The sequence below is a fragment of the Rhipicephalus microplus genome, chromosome 8, assembly GCF_043290135.1.
Source record: "Rhipicephalus microplus isolate Deutch F79 chromosome 8, USDA_Rmic, whole genome shotgun sequence".
Lineage (NCBI taxonomy): Eukaryota > Metazoa > Arthropoda > Arachnida > Ixodida > Ixodidae > Rhipicephalus > Rhipicephalus microplus.
In genome coordinates this window covers 91,645,690-91,665,765 of record NC_134707.1, presented here as the reverse complement: position 1 = coordinate 91,665,765, position 20,076 = coordinate 91,645,690, and the positions used below count along the sequence as shown (strand labels likewise).

General features: G+C 47.2%; 1 protein-coding gene across 4 annotated transcripts in view; it reads right to left on the bottom strand.

The window, feature by feature from the left end:
• LOC119184752 (uncharacterized) overlaps positions 1 to 19,600 on the bottom strand; it is a 35,018-nt gene extending 15,418 nt beyond the window's left edge. Inside the window, exons 1-3 of one of the 4 annotated variants that reach the window (XM_075872318.1) lie at positions 19,456 to 19,598; positions 16,974 to 17,048; positions 15,513 to 15,563 (exon numbers count right to left, since the gene is read on the bottom strand). In XM_075872318.1, the coding sequence (XP_075728433.1) occupies positions 15,513 to 15,563; positions 16,974 to 17,048; positions 19,456 to 19,530 (201 nt within the window). In that variant the 5' untranslated portion in view covers positions 19,531 to 19,598. Of the gene's footprint in view, positions 1 to 15,512; positions 15,564 to 16,973; positions 17,049 to 19,455 lie in introns of all 4 variants that reach the window. The other 3 variants (XM_075872320.1, XM_075872319.1, XM_075872322.1) reach the window with 3 other exon arrangements.
• Between the last annotated feature and the right edge of the window lie 476 nt (positions 19,601 to 20,076).

The following is a 20,076-nucleotide window of genomic DNA, read 5'->3' as shown; positions in this document are numbered from 1 at the left end:
ACGATTCATCAGGGCATTTGTCGAAAAAAGGCGCAGCACTCCTCAACCGCACGTCAATTACATCCTAAAAGACGCCAAGCAGTTTTAATATTGTCTCATGCTCGTGGTGAACGGTCTCTCTCTGGTGCACTTATTATACGCCGCTTTTTTCCAACTACATTGCATCTTTTATGCTGCTTGGGGAGCTGCCCAAAGCCCCAGCCAGTGAAACATGCTTAATTTAACCCTTTTCTCGGGGGAGGCTGGTCTTTGGGCCACTGGCTAAATCGATCAGTTGAGGCTGGGGAGCTGAGCCTGCCTAGAGATGTCGGCGATGGGGCTCCCGGACGTCTATAACCCAACCACTTTTATAATTTGTCAATGCGCAGCAGCTGTTTGACTAGCCTGTTGTGGTGAGCAAGGGTAATGGGCCCAGGTCAACGGACGCACTCAAGATAGCCTGGTGAATACAAAGACAATACTTATATAGGACTAGGACTATATCACACAAAAGAACGTCAGAACGATGCGAGATTAAAGAGGGTCTACAAAGAAACTGCTGCCCACGTGAGACGTAGATATACGTCTTAACACCCGACGCACTTCATCCTCGTGCCAAGTTTTCAAGACCATAATTCCGCACACCGTCGTTGCAGTGGCCGTAGCACCAAGCAACGTGGCGTTGAGCCCTTCGCGGTAGCGTTCATGGTGGGAACACGCCTTCTCGTGTAGCTCGCTGGCTCGAGCTTACGTCGGTGCCCGCGTCCTGACGACTTGTCGGCGTCCAGGTCATGGTCTACCGGGGCGAGTGCCCAGGACACGGTGTCCAAAGCCCCGACAACCTTCGAAGCCGGCTGAGCACGCTCTCTATACCAGTCCCACTACGGCGTCTCTCATAATCATATAGTGGTTTTGGGACGTTAAACCCCACATATCAATCAATCAATCAATCAATCTCTATACCAGTCTTCTTTCTTTGCCCTTTTTCGTTTTAATTGGGCGCTCAGGGTTTTGCCCCCATGGCTCACTTATCACAGTCCTTACATTCTTCCCCCGTTTCAGAAAGTCGCACGCACTTTGGCTGCTGCTGTTGAACTAGCCCACAGAGCGTGTAACTTGACGATGCCAGAAGATGTAGAAGTGGTGTTGGCTTGACACTTTGGTTGCTGACGCTCATGTGGTTGGAAGTCCGTTGCCGATTTGACGTTCAAACTCACAATTTGGAGATTGCATCAATCTGGGAGGCTGAAATTTCCAAGTGCTTCACCGACACTTATTAAGCACTCCAGTGTACACTCATAGATTTACCAGAATGGAAGCACACTCATTGCAGCAATAGTTCCGATGTTACATTGACTAGTTTCTCTATGTTTCACGAAGGAACATGTCATGGACAGATTTCACGTGAATCTATCCCAAAACGGAAAGCGATGCAACTCATTCTGTTGTCTTATGACATGTCACGCCCCCTAAGATTCGCTAGTGAGCACGACATATCTACACATAGAATGGGAGCACAGGCCAGATTGGTATCAGTGCACCAGGTTTATAGGCTGATTTTTTTTCTCCCAAGTGCTCGCGGTGAACCAGCGCTCTTCTTTTCTGCTAGCTTCTGGCTAACGCTGAGCCTTGTCGAAGCTGCTAAGATTTAACACCCAGTACTCAACCATGAAGTCTGTACCTGAGTGTCCGGTTGGGTGGCCCCCACAACGCGGCAAGCTTTATCTGGGTTCATGCACATTTGTTCTAGAGTGTTACCATTAGCCATACATTAGGCTCATGGCGTTCCTAAATGCGCTATTGAATTGGGGGTTCAGGTCTTTTTTCGCCGACCTTTGCGCTTGCGGCTGTATTTGAGGAATGTTGACAGGAACTTTCTTTATTTTGAGGTTTCGAACAATCATTTCAGTTGCCAAGATAGTTGCCTTGCTTGGGCCTAGCATGCCTCCTGCTGGCATGCTTTCGCGGAGGACCCAAGCTTCCGGCAGGTCAACAGTACCATGGTTACTGGCTGCGCAATCCTCCACATCACTCCTGCTACCACAACCACTTGGTAGTTCTGGAGTCACCAACTGAGATATGTTTGCAACACTCTTAGTTTGACGAACAGGTCCTAGCTGAGGAAGGCAAAGACCAAGTTGCTCTCTACCACTGCGACCTGTGTTTTCGTGACATGCCTGATTAACACCTGTAGTTGCAGACTGTGTATCTGGATTAACAACGTCAAGTTCTTTATCAGTCACGTTTCCGCGTGTGACTTCAAAATTTCACCCTATTCAGTGATATATGTCTCTTATTGGTGAGCTTCTATACCACCCACCTCATTAGCCTCCTTACGCGCTGCTTTACGTCTTGCACCTTTTCGTATGTCTAAGATAGCCGTGTGTATTTGTGAGAGTAGCTTCTCACCTTCCCGTCTTAGGCACTCATAGTCGTAAATTTTGCATTTGTACTGCAGCTTGAAATCAATCCCCTTGCGTTCGTTTTCGAGGTCTTCTCGTAACATTCGCCCTAAATTGCACAAACACCATCCGACCTCCTCTTCAATACGTTAACACGCGTATTGTGCGTGACCTGCTCTAGGTTGAAAGATGGTAAGGGCCGGACCTGGCAAGGCTCGCCAATTGTGACAGCTTCGCGTGGGCACAGGTGCTCAAACGACGAGAGATGCGACGTAAGCAACGACCGCACGTTTATACGACATGGACACGAGTATATGAAATATTTACAATAATATAAGAGATCTAAAGATTCCTTGCGGAAAAAATTTTCCTTTGCTTCTATAGCCTCCAGTACACGGTTCCCGCGGACTTGACACAGCGAACCTATTTCAGACAACACTCACACGACGAGATGGTCTGACGTGCCGCCATGTCGTCTAGATGGTTCAACGTGCCACCCTGTCGCCTCGAGGTAGTGGTGCTAGAGCGTGGTTCTCCTATCACGACAGTCACCGGGACGGCCGCTTCGCTGTAGCCTGGCTGGCCAGACGCGCGCTTGCAACCACTCCTGGAACACCGGTAAGCCAGTCTCGCAGGCTTCAGTTTACCTGACTCAGTTGCTTCCAGAGTCGCCTACTTTGACTAGCCTCCGTACAATGCGCCGCGCTCCGCAGATGTTGGCGCGGCGCCTAGTAGGTGACATCGCCACTGCGCGTTGACGTCACCGTCCCCTCGAAATGCGCGCCTCACTTTTAGACCATTAGCTGGCTGATAAATGCGTAAATAAATGGTTACGGTACATTTCTTCATTTTGTCAATAATTTACGCCATCGAAATCGTTTCGACATGTAATCTCGGCGAGAGAAATGCATTCGAAGTTCCTCGCGATTCCCTTCGGGGCAAAAGCGGCAATTTTTAAAACATTTTTATGCCTCAATTCGTGCGCTGTCCGGTATTCAGGCACCGTGCCAGTACTGCGTCTCCCTTTCACGCAGGAGTTAAAGAAATGTTGTGAGCGCTGGAACGCCGATGGCGTCTGAACGATGCCAAAATAATGGGAATGCTAACGCATTGGAAACAGAAACAGATTAGTCGGGTGGCTCGCTGTGATTTGCAGTAAAAGTTAAAACAAACAAGCATATTCGGGGAATGAATGAAGAAGAGGAGGAGAAAAAAATTGGCAGCATATTCACGGAGTGAATGATGGAGAGTGGGGCAAAGCATTCGTCCGTCCATTCGTTCTTGCTTCCTTCCGTCTGTGCGACGGTCCATGCGTCCATCCGCCCGTCCGTGCGTGCGTCCGTTCCTGCGTTCGTCCATGCATCCACCCCTGCGTCCGTTCATGCGTCCATTCATGCATCTGTCTGTGTGTGCGTTCGTCCATCTATTCAACACTCCAAGTACCACCATCTCGCATCTTTTCATCATATATTCCCCATATAGAAACGCCGCCATCCAGCGGACATTCCAAGGACTGAATGAAGAGATGGTACACGCACACTTTCTAACAGCTTGCGCTTCGGATCTACTTGCCACCTTTAACCACCTCGAGTTCATGGTATATACTAGTTGACTGTATTCATGGCACTGCGGCCCAACACTCGCTAAACCTTTCTAAAACCAAGGAGGTTACGCCCAGCGAGTATAACGTAGCAACCTTTTCCTGGCAGATAGAGCTCAATGTACATGCCAATGACTGCATGGGAAATGAGAGACAGGAGAATTCGGCTTTTACTTTCTTACGGCATGCACTTCGTACCTACTTCCCACCTTTAACTACCTAGAGTTCATTCATGGTATATACTAGTTCATTGTATTCATGGCACTGCAGCTCAACGCTCACTAAACCTTTCTAAAACTAAGGTGGTTACACCCAGCGGGTATAACGTAGCAACCCTTTCCCTTCAGATAGTGCTCAATGTACATGCAATGGCTGCTAGTGGAGATCGCAGCGTGCACGTTAACTAAAAGCCGAATGCTCCTGTCTCTCATACTCCATTATCAGCTATTGGCATGTACATTGAGCACTATTTTTTGTTGTTCAACAACGCACAGATAGAATCTCTCACCGGCACCACCTTGGAGGTCATAATGTTTGCAGGTCAAAGCGTAAGAATGGTTACATACTACGCGGGACGAACGGTTGCCGCTAGAAAGAGCTCCGCCCTTAAAACTTTATTTATCCCAAGAGGGAAAGGTGTGGTGGTGGAGTGTCAGAGGAGCCTCCCCGGCGTAGGTCTCCGCCAAGGAGGTTATATTACTGTAATGATGTGCACGAGTGGGGTGGGACAGTAATTTAATGACAACGACAAAGGCAAGAGAGAGAGAGAGTGAGAATTTATCAGAAGGCAGAGAGGTCGCCCTGAGCTAGACAAAGACTTAGTATAACCTCCTTGGTCTCCGCTACCCTCTTGGCCCAATCCAAGATCTGATCCTGGACTTCGGGGTCCGAGCTGCATATAGCAGCCTTCCACTGCTCCTTACTATTATTGTGTAGATAATTAGGTGGTGGGTTTCGAGTACACCCCCACATGATATGGTCTAGCTTAGCTCTTTTTTGACAGAAAATGCACAAAGCGGAGGGGTATATCGCAAGGTGCATAAGATGGCGAAAAGATGGGGTAGGAAATGTACGGGTTTGAAACTGGCACCATAGTATTTCATGGTAGCGCGAAGCTCCATGATGTAAGGGGGGGGAGGCATATAGTGTGCTGTAGGTGGTAGTGATTTCTTATATCGTGGAAGGTCAAAGGACGATCTCTATCGAACGATAATTTGGATGCATGTTTTTAGGAAGGGGTGGTATGAGGAATCGTTTGCGTATGTGAATGAAGATAAGTGGGGCGAAGCGTTCGTTCGTCCATCCAATCGTGCTGGTGTCTCTGTGCCCGACGCGTTCGAGAATCCAGAAGGCGCGCGGGTAGCACCGACGAGACATGAGTGAAGAAAGCTCAGCGCAAGCGTCTTAAACGCGACCGCCACTTTGCTTCGCCCATGCTTCATCAACGATCCACCTCGTACAGCGACTATCCAGGAGACTGAGAGAGGCACTCCTTCTCCACACAGACCACGCAGCACTATTCAAAGAGTAGCGATACAGCGCCATCTATAGTATCCTGACTCAATTGCAGTTTGCATGCACTTCTATAAACAGAGCCGTCTATCGTACTAGAACATAACCTCTATTATACAGATCGAGAGATACTGCCTTCTTTTTTTCCTCGTCTCTTTTCTTGATTACGCGTGGCGCATGACAAGGTTAGACAAAGAGGAGCTTCGCCCCTGAAGCTCGCACTTATTCCGTCTGTGTGCAATTCCACTAAAATGTAGAAAACACATGGCATATTTAATTGAATGGCCATAGGCTTCACTGACATCCGTTAAAAAGGCTGGAAGACGCATCCCCGCTCTCCCAGACGAACGCTTTTGAAGCCAACGAAAAGTCCCTTCGCTGTCCCGTATGCTGGTGTCTCCTGGGTGTTTTAGACGCGTAACTCAAATATTATCTAGCGGACGTTGTTGTGATGGCATTTCTTGTGTTTCTCATAACATTATCACGATCACGCAACGCTTCAACAAAAAAAAATAGGCAGATCACAGTTACAGTGGGAAGTGATGATATGCAAAGCACGAATGAGAAAAGTTGATATGTCACTTTAAAATCAGCACAACGTTACGACGTGGAGCTAAATGATGCCGTACATAAGTTCCAAGTCACGACTATCATGTTTGGATATGTCGTTTCCCCTCATCATCTATTCACGTCACGTCATACCAAATATAGTATATGTGGAGCTAGCAAAACGGCCGCGAGCACGCCATGAAAGTGGTATGTTGTCGTGTTTTTTGCATGGCATGCGTGTCAGGATTATCAACTTTGCACCAGTAATATCATTCTTCATTCATTGACGTCACGTAACACCCAATTTGTTATATGTGGAGCTAGCGAAATGGCCGCGAACGCAAAACAAAGGGCCCAATATACTCCAATGTAGCGTTGACGCGGGCGTACGCTGGGCACAGCGACGCTACGTTAGCGAAACGGGAGCACTCTATAGTCTGACGCCAGGCGCAGCCAGCGTCCGTTATCGCGGTCCGACGGCAACCGGGGCGAAATGCGACGTGCTGCATTTCGCGCCGATGCGTTACCCAGACAACACTGCGTCTCCCTCTTTTCGTGATGGAGGGACTCCGGACGAGCTGAAAGGCGCATGCGTCACAGCAACGCAACGCGGCGCACGCCTGCGAACATATGGCAGGACTGGCGCCTGGCGTGACAACGCCGGCGAGCACGCGCACCACGTCAAGCCGAAATGTATTGACGCCTTGACTGTGGCATGTAGTTATGTTATCACATGACACGCATCTCGTGATTATCATGTTTGCACCAATTACATATCTTTGTCATCCATTGGCGTCCCGTAATACCACATTTGGCACATGGAAAGCTAGCGAGACGGCCGCGAGAGCATCATCAGTGTGGCATGTAGCCATGTTATTACATGACACACATGTCATGGTTATGTTTGGATCTGTCATTTACCCAAGTCGTCCTTTGAGCCGTCACGAAATACAGAGTTAGCTACATGTGAAGCTAGCGAAACGGCCGCGAGCGCTTCACGAGCGTAGCATGTAGTCATGTTGTTACATGACACGCATCTCATGATTATCTGGTTCGCGCCAGTCACACACTTTCGTGATCCAATCACGTACCTTAAAACCGAATTTGGTTCATGAGAAGCAGGCGAAATGGCAACGAGCGCATCATGAGCATGGCATGTAGTCGTGTTGTTACATGACACGCATCTCAGGATTATAACGTTTGCACCAGTCACATAACTTCGTCATCCATTCACGCACCCCAATACCAAACTTAGTATATCTGACGCTAACGAAACAACCGCAAGTGCGTCATGACCGTGGCATGTAATCATGTTTTCACATGACACACATGTCATGACTTTCATGTTAGGGTCTGTTCCTTGTGTTCGCCATGCAATCATGCCATACCATACCAGTTTTGCAACATGCCATGTGAACAAAAACACCGCAAGGGCTGCAAGACCATGAATTGTAAATCACGACATTCATGACATACATCTCATAATTTTCATAAGATGACTGCTCAAACATGTTCTTCATAACAGTGATGTAATGCCATACCGAGTTGGGTATCGAATAGACCAGGAGAGCTAAATGTCGTGGGCGGATAGATAGATAGATAGATAGATAGATAGATAGATAGATAGATAGATAGATAGATAGATAGATAGATAGATAGATACGCTCAAAGCCGCCGAATTTTGATAAGAAAGGCTTAGCATTTAGGAATCACAGCATATCCATGGTGTGCATGATGAAGAGTGAGGCGAAGCGTTGTCCGTTCATTCATTCATTCTTGCTTCCGTGTGTCCATGAGTCCAACTGTGCGACCATTCATGCGTCATCCGTCCATGCGTCCATCTGTGCGTTCATCTATCAATTCATTCATTCGTTCGTCCATTCATCCATCTGTGCGTCAGTCCGTCATTTTCATCATATATTCAGCATACAGGTGGTAACAGCGCCATTTCTTACGGCCTGCGCTTCGTGTCTACTTCCCACTTTTCAGCCCCTCTACTTCATGGTCATATACTAGTTTTGTATATTCATGGCATCGCGGCCCAGCCCTCGCTAAACCTTGCTAGGGAGGTAGGTAAGCAGCTTTATTGTTTCACGAAGGAATAATTTGAGGGGGGAGGGTGGCAGGGGAAGTGAAAGCAGGATGACGACGGGCCCTCGGGCCGCTCTAGGTGGCCGGACACTGCTGTGCTTCGGTGACCCTTCTGGTCGAGCTCCCTGTCCGGAGCTGTAATCCCAGTACCCCAGTTGCAAGCTGCGCAGAGCAGCCTCTGATTGCTCCTGGTGTTCTGACCCTTGCCACGGGGGCTTGGGTTTATTCGGACAATTCAGAAATATGTGCTGGAAGTCGGTTCTGGTGCTAGGACATAAGTGTCAATGAGGCGAGGTTTCGCCATGTGTAAAAAGGGAGAGAAGGAAAGGAGTCGTCACTGTGGCCGTTTGAAGTCTGCGTCACAAAGCCTGGTCACTTCTGGGAAGAGATTTATGTGGTGGGGGATACGTTAGGCGGGAATTTCGGTAAAATGGCGTGATATCTTGATAGCTGAGGAGTCGATTCCTGGCACCTCGAAGCGAAGGCAGGTGGCTGTGAGCCCGGTTGGCGAGTGCTCGGGCTTGGGTGTGAGCGGCCGTGTTGCCTGGGTGTCCACAGTGCGCAGGGACCCAGAGGAGGGTGATGAGGCGATCAGGCGGAGCAGATTATTCAAGAATTTTAGCAGCTTAAGAATGAATTCGGAAAGTGACGCAATTATAAATTGCAGTTTTTGAATCGGAAAATAATATACTAAGCGGAGGAGTGAACAAGGGCTAAATCTGTTGCCACCTCCTCTGCTTCCAGGGATTCTGTTGAATTTGGAAGGGACGCCCTAGCGACCAGTTTTGTTAATCGGTCTACAACGGCTATCGCGAAAGCTTGATAATCAGCATATTCTGCCGCGTGTACATAGACTGCGGGAGAATTAGGAAGGAAGCGCTTCTGAAGAGACTTGGCTCGAGCTTCCCGTCACGCCCGATGATGTTCTGGGTGAGTATTCTTGGGGAGTGGCGGGATTAATAGATTGCTGCTAACAGTGACGAGAACTGCGTGCGTGGCCGTGGTGGGACCAGAAACGTTGATTCTAAGTCGGCACAGGAGCACCTGTCCTGTTTCTCTGAGGGATAGTCTTTGATATTGGCTGAAGAGATGCGCATCTACAAGCTCTCCCAGAGTGTTGTGCACCACAAGTTGAAGTAAATTATTCGTGGCTGTTGATTTAGGGAGATGAAGTGCAGTTTTATAGGCAGAGCGAATGAGCCTGTTAAGTTGCTCGGCCTCCGTGGGTGAGAGATAGAGGTATGGGATGGAAAAGGTAATTCTGCATAAGCCAACGGCCTGAATTAGGCGGCGTGTGTGTGTTTCCCTCATGCCACGATGACTATATGATTTGCGCCTAATGAGGGAAGCTGTAATATGAACTGAAATGCAGAATAACTTTATGGTGTCAGCGTTCGAACCAATGTGGGAAATATTAAGGCATAAAATTTTGATTTTGTTGACCCTGCGATTAGGGGTGTTATCAAGCATGACTTGAATGTGACGTGTATATATTGCTATTTAAAGTAAATTATTAGGAGTTCTGATTTAGCCACCGAGCAGGTGAGACCAATACTGTTGGCGTGTTTGACAACAATGTCAGCGGCCAACTGAAGCTTCGATTTGATTTCTCCATGGTTATCGTCATTGACCCAGATGGTGATGACATCCGCGAATAAGGAGTGATTGATGAAAGAAAGTTTCGCAAGTTCCCACGCCAGCGGTATTAAAGTAACGTTGAAGAGAAACGGGGACAATGCCGATACCTGGGGCGTTTCCTTGCTACCTAGCGTGAAGGAATCGGTTTTGAAAGTTCTTAATTGTAGGTGGACGGACCTGTTGCTGAGAAAGGCAGTGACATACCTGTGCGGGCGAGAGCCTACGTTTAGTTCGCTAAGAGATAGTAAAATCGAGGAATGAGAAACATTATCGAAAGCCCTAGTCAGGTCCAATGCAAGGATGGCTCTGGTGATGTGTGGAAAAGTAGGATTTAGCACGTGCTCCTTAAGCTGCAGCATGACATCCTGAGCGGAGATTGCCGCTTCGAAGCCGTACATGATGTAGGGAAAGAGTTTTTAGATGCGGAGCATCTTATACTCGCGCCTTGTAGTGCGCCGTCCGCGCCGTCCGCACCGCTTCTCAAACATTCGACAGCTGACGCGCGCGCATGCGCCGTCGCGCCGTCGCCCACTCTTCCACCATCTGCGCATCCCTTCCTCCTCTACACACCGCGCGCGCTTCACTCCTCCACCATCTGTGCACCCTTCCTCCTCTACACACCGCGTTCGACATCTACAATTCTCCTGATTCTCCAGTGGACGCGCATGTGGCGTCGCGCCTCGAGAACATTCAACAGCTGACAGTGCATGCGCCGTCGTGCTGTATATATACTCAAGGTCGGCGCTCGCTCGCTCAGTTGCCGCTCGTCGGTTGGTTTGTACGGCGCGTCGACGTCCAAGGTCGCGGTGAAATGAATTCCAACGAATCCACAAACACAATGATCGACGTCCCTTCGACCAGCGCCGCCCTTTCGCATACGTGTGTACGTGTTCACCCATTTAACACCCCCTCCTACAACCACGTTAACCAATTTAGCCATCGACCCAAGTAAGTCGCAATTTAACACCCCATTTCACAACCACGTTAACCAATTTAGCCATCGACCCAAGTAAGTCGCACTTTAACACCCCGTTAACCAACTATATGGTCCGCATCCTTCTCAGTGTTCCCTCGAGGGAAGCTGCGGGCAATTTTTTTGTTTTATGTGCCATTAACACGATTGACAATTACATGCTATATAAGTTTTCCCGTACTTGAGGTAAGAGAGATTAGTCTAAAATAATTAAGGTCTAACGACTTATTATGGTTGGCTATGAAAGTCACCTTAGCTGATTTAAAATCCTGGGGCAGGGTGCCCTTCTCCCATTGTTGATTTTTATAATCGGTAAAAGCAGCCACTTACTTAGAGTCTAACTTTCGTAGTGTCTTGCTAGTAATTCCATCGAGTCCTGAAGCGGATGAGGTGCGAAGTTTGCTTAGTGCAGGCCAAACTTCCGCCTCTGCAATCGGTGCATCGAAGTCTAGATTGGGAGCTCCATTGTAGGTAGGTAATGATTCTCGCCTTGGGCTAGGGATATAGGAAGTTTTAGGAGCAGTTTTAACGTCTTGCCGTTGTTTTTCTACTTCAACCAAGACTTTCGTAATTTGCTTATTACTTTCAGATCGCGAGGAGCATGGGTCTGACATACGGTGAAGCAGGGACCAAGAGTTCTTCATATGTTGAGTTCCGTCGAGTCGGTTACATATCTGGTTCCATTGCTGCGATGAAAGTTCGGACGCGTGTCCAGTTACAAACTAGAGTGTTTGTGCCATTTTGCGTTTTAGTTTGCGATTATATTTTTGCTTGAGCCATCGTTTCTCCAAGCTCTGATAGGTCTCCCATAGGTGGAGTAGCCTGCTGTCTACTGGATTGCGAATATGTGCTGCTGGGGCTACTTTTTCGCTAAGAGCTACATCCCGTTTAAGCTGAGACGCCCAGTCTTTGTTGTCTTGAATTTCTTTTTTCGGGTTTCAGTCTCGGATTTCGCGAAATTCGTTCCAGTCAACAATAGGTTTTTAATGAAACTGTTGACGAAAATTGGCATGAGACAGTGTCATTGTTAGGATGTAATGGTCACTGCCGAGGTTGACTCCACTGTGTGTCCAGTTAGCTTATCGCACGTTTTTAGTGAAAGTAAGGTCTGGGTTGGTATCTCTGCTCACACTGTTGCCAAGTCGTGTTGGTAGCATGCAGTCAGTGACTACAGTGTACCTGTTTCGCTGATTGTATTGAAAAAGGCTGGCGCCCTTTCGAGTGTTTCTCCCGTACCCCCAATCTACGTGCGGGGCAATAAAGTCACCTGTTACATATAAAAGAACAGAATTTGCTATTTGGATGGCTCTACCAATTTCTTCAAAAACAGCAGTGAGGCCATTTCTAGGATGAGAATAAATATTCAAAAAAAAATACATGCCTTCTTCTGTATGATGTGGGAGAAGTTCAAAAAGAAGGCAGTCACTGTAAAGATCGGATAGATTGTGCGCTATAAACGAGATATTCCTGTGTATATATGTGTAGCCCATGGGGAGCTACGGTGCGAATGTACTGCCTGATAACCAAGGATTTTTCAAGCTTTTTAAATGCTCCTGTACAGAGATGGCATCAGAGCCCGCGTAGACCGCTCTATATTATGTGAGAGATTGTCTCTTTTGTTTCCTAATCCACAGCAATTCCATTGACATATGCAGAGTGAAGAGGGTGAGGATGAGGCAAAGGTGCAGGAGGGGGTTATGGCGGCGAAGGTGCTGGAATGGGGTGAGATTGTGGGAGAGACTCGAGCCGAGCAACTAATAACCTCTAGAATACTCTCTATCTTAGTGAAGTGTTCAGCGATTTCCGTAAAGCCTAAATCAACCTTTTGTTTCAGTTCCCGGTGTTCTTTAAGAATTTTTAGACTGATGCATTTAAAATCATCTTCGATGACTCGGGCTGCTCTGTCTTTTTCTTTTCTGCTGGCTGTGGGGAGGAATTTATAATATCGGTCCCTGACTCAGCTGCCATATCAGGCTTTATGATAGCGGCAGAAATGGATAGGGGTGGAGAAGACACAGGTGGGGCAGCTGTAAGCTGTAAGCACCAGAGCCAATTGTTGCTTTAGCTCTTGATTCTCTCGCATTAGACGTTACATAGTCTCCTGAGTTTTAGAATTTTCCTTGGCGTCAGAGAGCATAAGACAGAAGCAGGAGGCTTGCTTTGCCCAGCTCACCTTATTGGGCTTGGTGCCAAAGTCATGGCTTTGTGATGCACTTCGTCCAGTACTCTTGCTTCTGCTGCTACGGTTTCATCCAGGACTCTTGCTTCCGCTACAATGAATTCTATCGTCAATGATTTGAAAAAACTCCGTCTCGAGCTGGAACTCGGGCTGCTCCTGCTGGTGCTCTTGTTGCGGCCTCTGTCGTGACCGAGAGAGACGTCTGGAGCCACGCTGAAATCGTTGCTTGCATGCCGTGTTGCCCATCTTGTGAGCGTCCCCATAGACGACGCAGGAGTGCAGGGATAGTCCTCCGGGTGTTTATGTCCGCAGCTTGAGCAAGTGAGGCGATTTGGCAACGGACATACATCTCGTCGGTGGCCAACTTTTCTGCAGTTTAGGCACGCTTCCATCTTCGATCGAAAGTTGTAAACGGTGTAGAGGATGCCGAACATTTTACAGACGGAGGAGCTCCTCAGCCATGAAGTGAATGAGCACTGAGCGTGACGTACGCCCCATGTCCCTTGCTTGGGCTATTGGTAGAAGGGGATTTGCCCAACATAATTCTTGAAGCAAGTGCTGAGGTGATTCACCATTGCAAGCGCGGTAGATGATGTCCCGTTCGGCGGAGCTATGTACGCATGAAATTCCAGTTTTTAGCACGTAGCGTGAGTTCTCGTATTTTTGCACAGTAGGCAACTCGGTCGGCGCAAGATTTAGACACGGTGAAAATATTCTTGGCCAGATTTGTGCACACAAGGTCTTCTTCGGCCACCACACAGTGGTGTCCTCTGTTGGCGACTACAGCTGCTCGTAACTCTCCATCGTTGTGCTGGGCCAGATCTACGTCAGCACTCGGACGAAAGACGATGTTGAAGTCATCGACTGGAAACCGTGGCAGTCGTTTTAAGCGAGGACGTGCCACAGCTGTGTCGTCGAGCTTTCAGGAAATGATGGGTGCTAATTCCGTTTTGCGTGCTGGCGTTACGTCGGCTGCCGCCGCTTTACTTGACTGCGTCCCTTCAGTTTCTTTTGACTAATGCCGAGGTGAGCGTTGTCGGGCATTCGGGACTACACTTCATTCTTCTGGGTTGAATTATGTGGCAGGTAGATCCATGCCATTCACTTTGTATGCCATTGCGTTGCCGAATGAACTTGCGCACGCGTGTGGAAGCACGAGCCCGACGCCGGTGCCGGTGGCGTTCTAGCTAACGAGGTGGCGTTCCCCCGCTCAGCAAGAGTTGAAGTTTGCAAAGCTCCTCAAGAACGAAAAGCTTTGAAGCACTCACCAGCAGCGTTGGCAACTTGCAAAAGTGAAAGAGAGACCACTGTTGGAACCAAAAAAGCAGTCTTGGTTTAAGAAAAACTTCGTAAAATACGGAGCCCATGCGAGGCACAGCAGCCTTGCGAAGCACAACAGCGGAAGTCCACCTCGCTAAAACCAAGAAGGTTACGCCTAGCGGGTTTAACGCGGCAACCTTTTCTGGCCAGATAGTGCTCAAAGTGCGTCCTTCTCATACTAGGTTTTTTTTAGGTAAACATCGAATTGAAGGCAAACGGTATTGAAGATTAGGTCACCAATACTTGTCTTTTTAGTTTTACAACTATCTTTTATTTATAAATAATGTGCGCGGGATTCCTCCTCAATTGAAAAGGGTGTGCACGTGCCGTTCCTCAACTACTACTACTACTAGTACTGCTACTACTACTACTACTACTACTACCAATACTGCACATACTTCCCGGATGCACGACCCAAGGCATAGGGAGCTTCGCCCACAAAATTACAGATGCCATAGAGGCACCATATAAATACGGCGAAGTGCTGTAGTCTACAACTAGTGCATACAACACACCCTACGACTAACCATCACTTAGAACGTACAATACCGCTACACGAAAAATGACAGATGCCATAGCAACACCCTCCGAATACGACGGAATGTTGTAACGTGCAACCTTACAATTACTCATCAGTCAGGTAACAAAAAAATTGTCACAAAATCTTTTTACCCCCCCCCCTCTAAAAAAAGCTATGAGTGCATTGGTAGCCAAAAGTGCAAAGGCTTGTCTTTTATAAGTGGTGCGGAAAAGAAAGCAGCACTGGGATGATATCAGTTCGAACGTGACTGCAAAACTGTCACTGCAAAGTCTGATTTCTGGAGACGGCTTCTAGTTGTCCTTCTCTGAGTTACTGATCCACTTCTTGTATATTTGAGGCCTCGAGGTTGGGAAACAGCTTATAAGAAAAACCAAACCGCTTCAACACACCTCGTAAAAATGCGAACAACTACCACAATTTTCACTCAGAATGGGCTAAAAGAAAATCTAATTTTATAGTACTGGGCGTGGAATGTCTTTGCGATGACATTTTCGGTCAATGCATACAGTTTACAGCGCTAGCTGGCATTTAATTAAAAAGAAGTGAAACGATCTAGCGCTGGCAGCTGGTGACTGTCCATGGCGGTGACTTCTGGCAAAGAAATGGTGGCTTCCGGTGGCTTCAACCGCGCGCGCTGGATGTGTCATCCAGTAGAGATGAGTAGTAGGCTTTCGCGGTAATACAATTCGGAATTTACAAAGGGTCCTTAAAGGTTTAAAGTATCTTACCAGATAAGGAAGCGATTTCTGCGGTACATATTTTGAGGCTGGACGACTGACCTAGAAAAAAAAAGAGAAATTAGCCAGCTCCACTGGAATTCACAAAAAGCGTTAAACAAGAATCTATTCAATCAATTCACACACGCTTTTCAGGTATATTTGATATTGCTGGCCTGTGTAGCCGGTTATGGCGGTGTTTTGAATATCTCTCCTGACTGACAACTTTAGCGCACTAAATAAATACTAAATAAAACATCATGCACATCGTTCCAAGACTGGTGTTTGAATATAGTTTGCCCATTTAGACGGTGATTGCCTCAAACTCTTAATCACAGATCCTTGTTCATCCAGTGCGTCCTGAAATGAATAATAGTTTACGAGCGAAGCTCCTTTGAGCGTAGTCTTGTCCTAGTCTTTCACGCTACACAAAGCGGAAACTAAAGCTGTGTGCCAGCTGTGTATATCAATGAAGTATATGACAACACAAAACATGACCACCTGCGCTTTCCATCTGTACGTCCCATAGTGCGTCTGTATACCCGTTCGTAAATCTGTCCATGCAACCGTTTTTCTGCCCGTCTGTGCGTCCGTACTTCCGTTTGTCCGTCCATGAATATGTGCCACCAACCGTGCATCTGCACCACTGTCCGTTCGTCCGTCCTTGCACATATGCGTCCTTTATACCAGTCTGGGTCTTCAACGTAGGCATTGCGGAGCTTCGGACGAAGCTTCGCCCGCTGATCACCAATCACTTCGTCGAGATGCGTTTTTTTTTTGCGTGGTACCGAAGCCGTCAAAACACATCCGTAACTGCCGGGAGCATGCAGTACATGCTCAATGAAAACTGGAAAAGTGGTCTTTTTAGACATTATTAAAGACTGTGAGAGAGACTATTAAAAGTATATTTGCATGGTATCCACTACAGCAGAAATACTTGTGAAGTGCATAATCACGCACATTATCATTAGCAATCACACACAGAAATGCGGTACTCGCTGCACATCCATAAGGCGCTACGTACCCTTTGTTGATGCTTCATCGTGCTCTGGATGGCGGAGCCTTGCAGGGCAGACTTCGTAGACAAGTCGCCTTCACAGATGATGGTACCTAATATGAGCAAAAGACCACAAATACTCCCCGCTCATTGCGCCAATCACCTAGACTCCACCAAATCACAACTCTACTGACGTCCCTCTGCCGCTCGGTAGGACAGGCTGCTGACTTCAAGTTCTACAAGCGGCTTTGAACAAGGCTTCTGGGTTTCACGGATGAATCGGTAGCGTACAATGAATTTGCCGCTGCAGCCTGTCAATCACGGCTAGTGGAGTGAGCTGACTATGCCGTCCTTCCATCAATGCGAGCTTCTCCGCGGTAAAGCTGTTCATCTTGCTGCTCACGCCGTTGATGAAGAATCTGCTGAGCGACTGGGCTTTTTGGCTCAATGCCAGCGCTCCGACAATCTGGTCTCACCTGTTCTTTTTGGTCTCCTTGGTCTTCTGTTAAGCAGCACCTTGCGCAAGTATTTGCGGTAGATTCACTGGCCTCCTACAAACAAAAGAGAACTACAGGTAAAATGTCTTTTGCAAAGGTTAAGTTGATATATCAACGCGCTTCCGTCTAATCTCACTTGAAAGTGATGACATGCAGTTCTTACCTTTGTTGATCACCTTGCCAAGACACGTAGAACTGAAGCATGTCTGCTGCCTTACGACTAGCTGACTCCTGATCCCCTTTGTCAAAAAAAACTTGAGAGTAATCGGCCGCATTCAGTGCTCCAACACAAAGTTCGAAGCCATCTTCTTTTTTGAGCAGGCTTTCCGCTTCTTCCTGGGAACTCAAACAATGTTGTTCAACAAGTCTCCCTCTCATATACACTTTGTAGCTGGCATCATGAGGCTTGCTGCAGAAAAACAGGACAACTTTTTCCGACACCAAAGTCGCTTCTTCGCATAACGCCGATGTGCAATAAAGTACTCCATCCAGGTTAGCAAAACAATGCTTAGTCCAGCACTCAGAAGGTGTTTGCAGGTAAAATAAAAAGTTCAAATCGTTCCGTGCCTCATCTGAGCTGGCGGCACTTGGCGCTTCTTCGCTAGCGATAAATTTATCAGCTTGTAGCAGCGACTGGTCGTCCGGGTCAATTTCAGTGGACGGCGCGTGTGCCGCAGTCCGATGTTTGGTACTGCTGGTCGGTCGGTCACCTTGTTGCTTTCTTTTAGTCCTGTGTTAGGGAGTCCTTTTGATGAAGTACGCGGGGAGATTCGGAAGGATCGTCGGTACAGAGTCTTCTGACAGCGTTGGTCTTCCACGAGGTATGCGTACCTCTTTGCCGTCTATAATATGAACGTAGTCCCTGATTACAAAATGTGGCTCGAAATGCAATTCGCACACTGTGCACGGTTCATAAAGCTCCTTATCCTCGCGGTACAGGTTCCTTTCCCACTGTCTTTTGTTTTCTTCGTCTTGAGGAACGTTGAAAAGGGACGCCTTCGGCGCGCCTTTCACACGGCTGTAACCATTCGGGCATCCCGATGCGAAACAGTGATTGTGCCGCTCGGTAGGCATACTTGCTTAGCATGCCTTAGCATGGGCACGTCAGCAGAAAACGAAGTCCATGGTTGTCCTTGACGCAAACCACTGAATTTCTCAACTATACGAAAAATCAATCGGCTTGCAGCCTCGGTGAGCACATGTGCAGCAAGAGAGCGGCAGCGGCAGACGGATAGGAGCGCGAAAAAGTTCAAGAGGAAACTGCTGCAGTGCCTAGCAGCTCCCAGTACCGGCGACACGAGCTGAATTGGAGCGCCACCTGCGTAGCTTAGGGCAGAGAGCACACTACCCCCTTCTAGTACCCCACATAGTGCATAACAGATCCTACTCGGCGCTGGGTTGTGTAGGAAGGAAGCAACAAAAGGGAGCAGGGTGAGAGGCTAACCAGAAAGACATCCTATTGGCTGCGTTGTGTAGTAAGAAGAAAGTCCCCGCTGTATTCGCGCATCTCTCCAATATCGGACGCCACAGAGTGCTCGAACAAGAGGAGTTTCTCCTTATTTTCTATCGGGTGCTTATTTGTCCCCGCTCAGACAGACAGTGTTCAGTGCGCATCAAGCGAAGGACGTGGGCTTTCATTTCCTACATCACCCGCAGAAAATTTCCAATGAATCAATGTGGGTACAGTTCATGCCTACCACTAAAAATGAAGACATATAGGTTCGTATTTGTCTTCAAAATGTGTTCTGACCTCTCTGTAGCGTGCTAAGCAGCTTCGAGAGTAGTTTATTATTATAGAGTAGAACCGATGACATTTGGCAAGCATTGTCAAGCTATGCTCATTTGTAACAATCGCGAACTATTGATATGAAGCAGCGTTATATAAAATACGCGCCAAGAAAACGTTTCAACCAGCGTAGTGGAATTTATTTACAGACCCCTTCAGGGAGTTTTTCGGAAACGGAACACTCAATTTCCAGTGAATTACCAAATTCTAGCGCACGCTGCCAAAGGATAAGTCGAAACATTATTGATTCGAAGTCTTGTTAGGTATTATGTAAATAGGGCAAAGATCCTTTTGATAATCGCATGTCGCAGCTTCCACTGATCATGCAAGTGCAACGCAAGAGAAACCAAGCTGCGGTTTCTAATTATAAGGGTTCATAGAGGAAAACTGTATTTCAATTTATAAGAAAGCAGCATCTCTATAAGTGGAACAGAATCCATGAAGTTGGATAGGCAGCTGTAAAGACCAGTCATAATATTGAGATGCTGCTGCGTATCAAAATAAGTGAATCCTTCTTGCTAAGTAAATAATAGGTTCAGGATCCGTTAATGATTAGTTAACTTGTAGTGTGAATAAGATGCAACTCAAGGTAGGCTTATAGCTGGTATTTCAACAGTACTTTTATGGTAACTAACATCTACAATATGTGTCGAGAGTATTACGCAAGTAACGCACCTTCTTATGAGCTGACAAATGCTGAGGTGTTACCATAGCAACTACAAGGAATATCCAAATGTTGTAGGGCTCCATAAGTGTTTCACAATAAATTAGGCTCGGTGGAGTACTAGAGTTTGAACTTCCTGGGAGTACAAAAAGGTGAAAGCCAGTCTTTATATATCCACTGCACGGTAACCTTTTAGAGACGCAGCAAAAGTTCAATGAATAAATATAATAAAGCAAAAGAAGGATCATAAGTATCGGTAGTTGGAGTGTTATTGAAAATAAAATTTCAGCCGATCTGACCAGTGAAATATGTGGTCAGTTTAATCCTTTTTTTGTTGTTGATAAAGATTACTAACCAGGAGCACTTTCTTTGAAGTGAGCTTGTGGTTTGGATAAAGCCGTAAAACACAAAAAAGTTGCAGACCTTGAAAATCTCAGTGCTCGTTATAAGTAAAAATTCTAGCTAGAATATCGATACAATTAAGCACGAAAATTCGCGCTGATGAAGTTCTTGTTTGCCTCATAGAAAGCTCGTTCGGACTTGTTTATGAGACATGGAGTGCCACATACATTTATTCCTACGGGCGGCCCCCTACCAAGCAATCTGGTGTTTGTCACTTTCACCATCTGTCT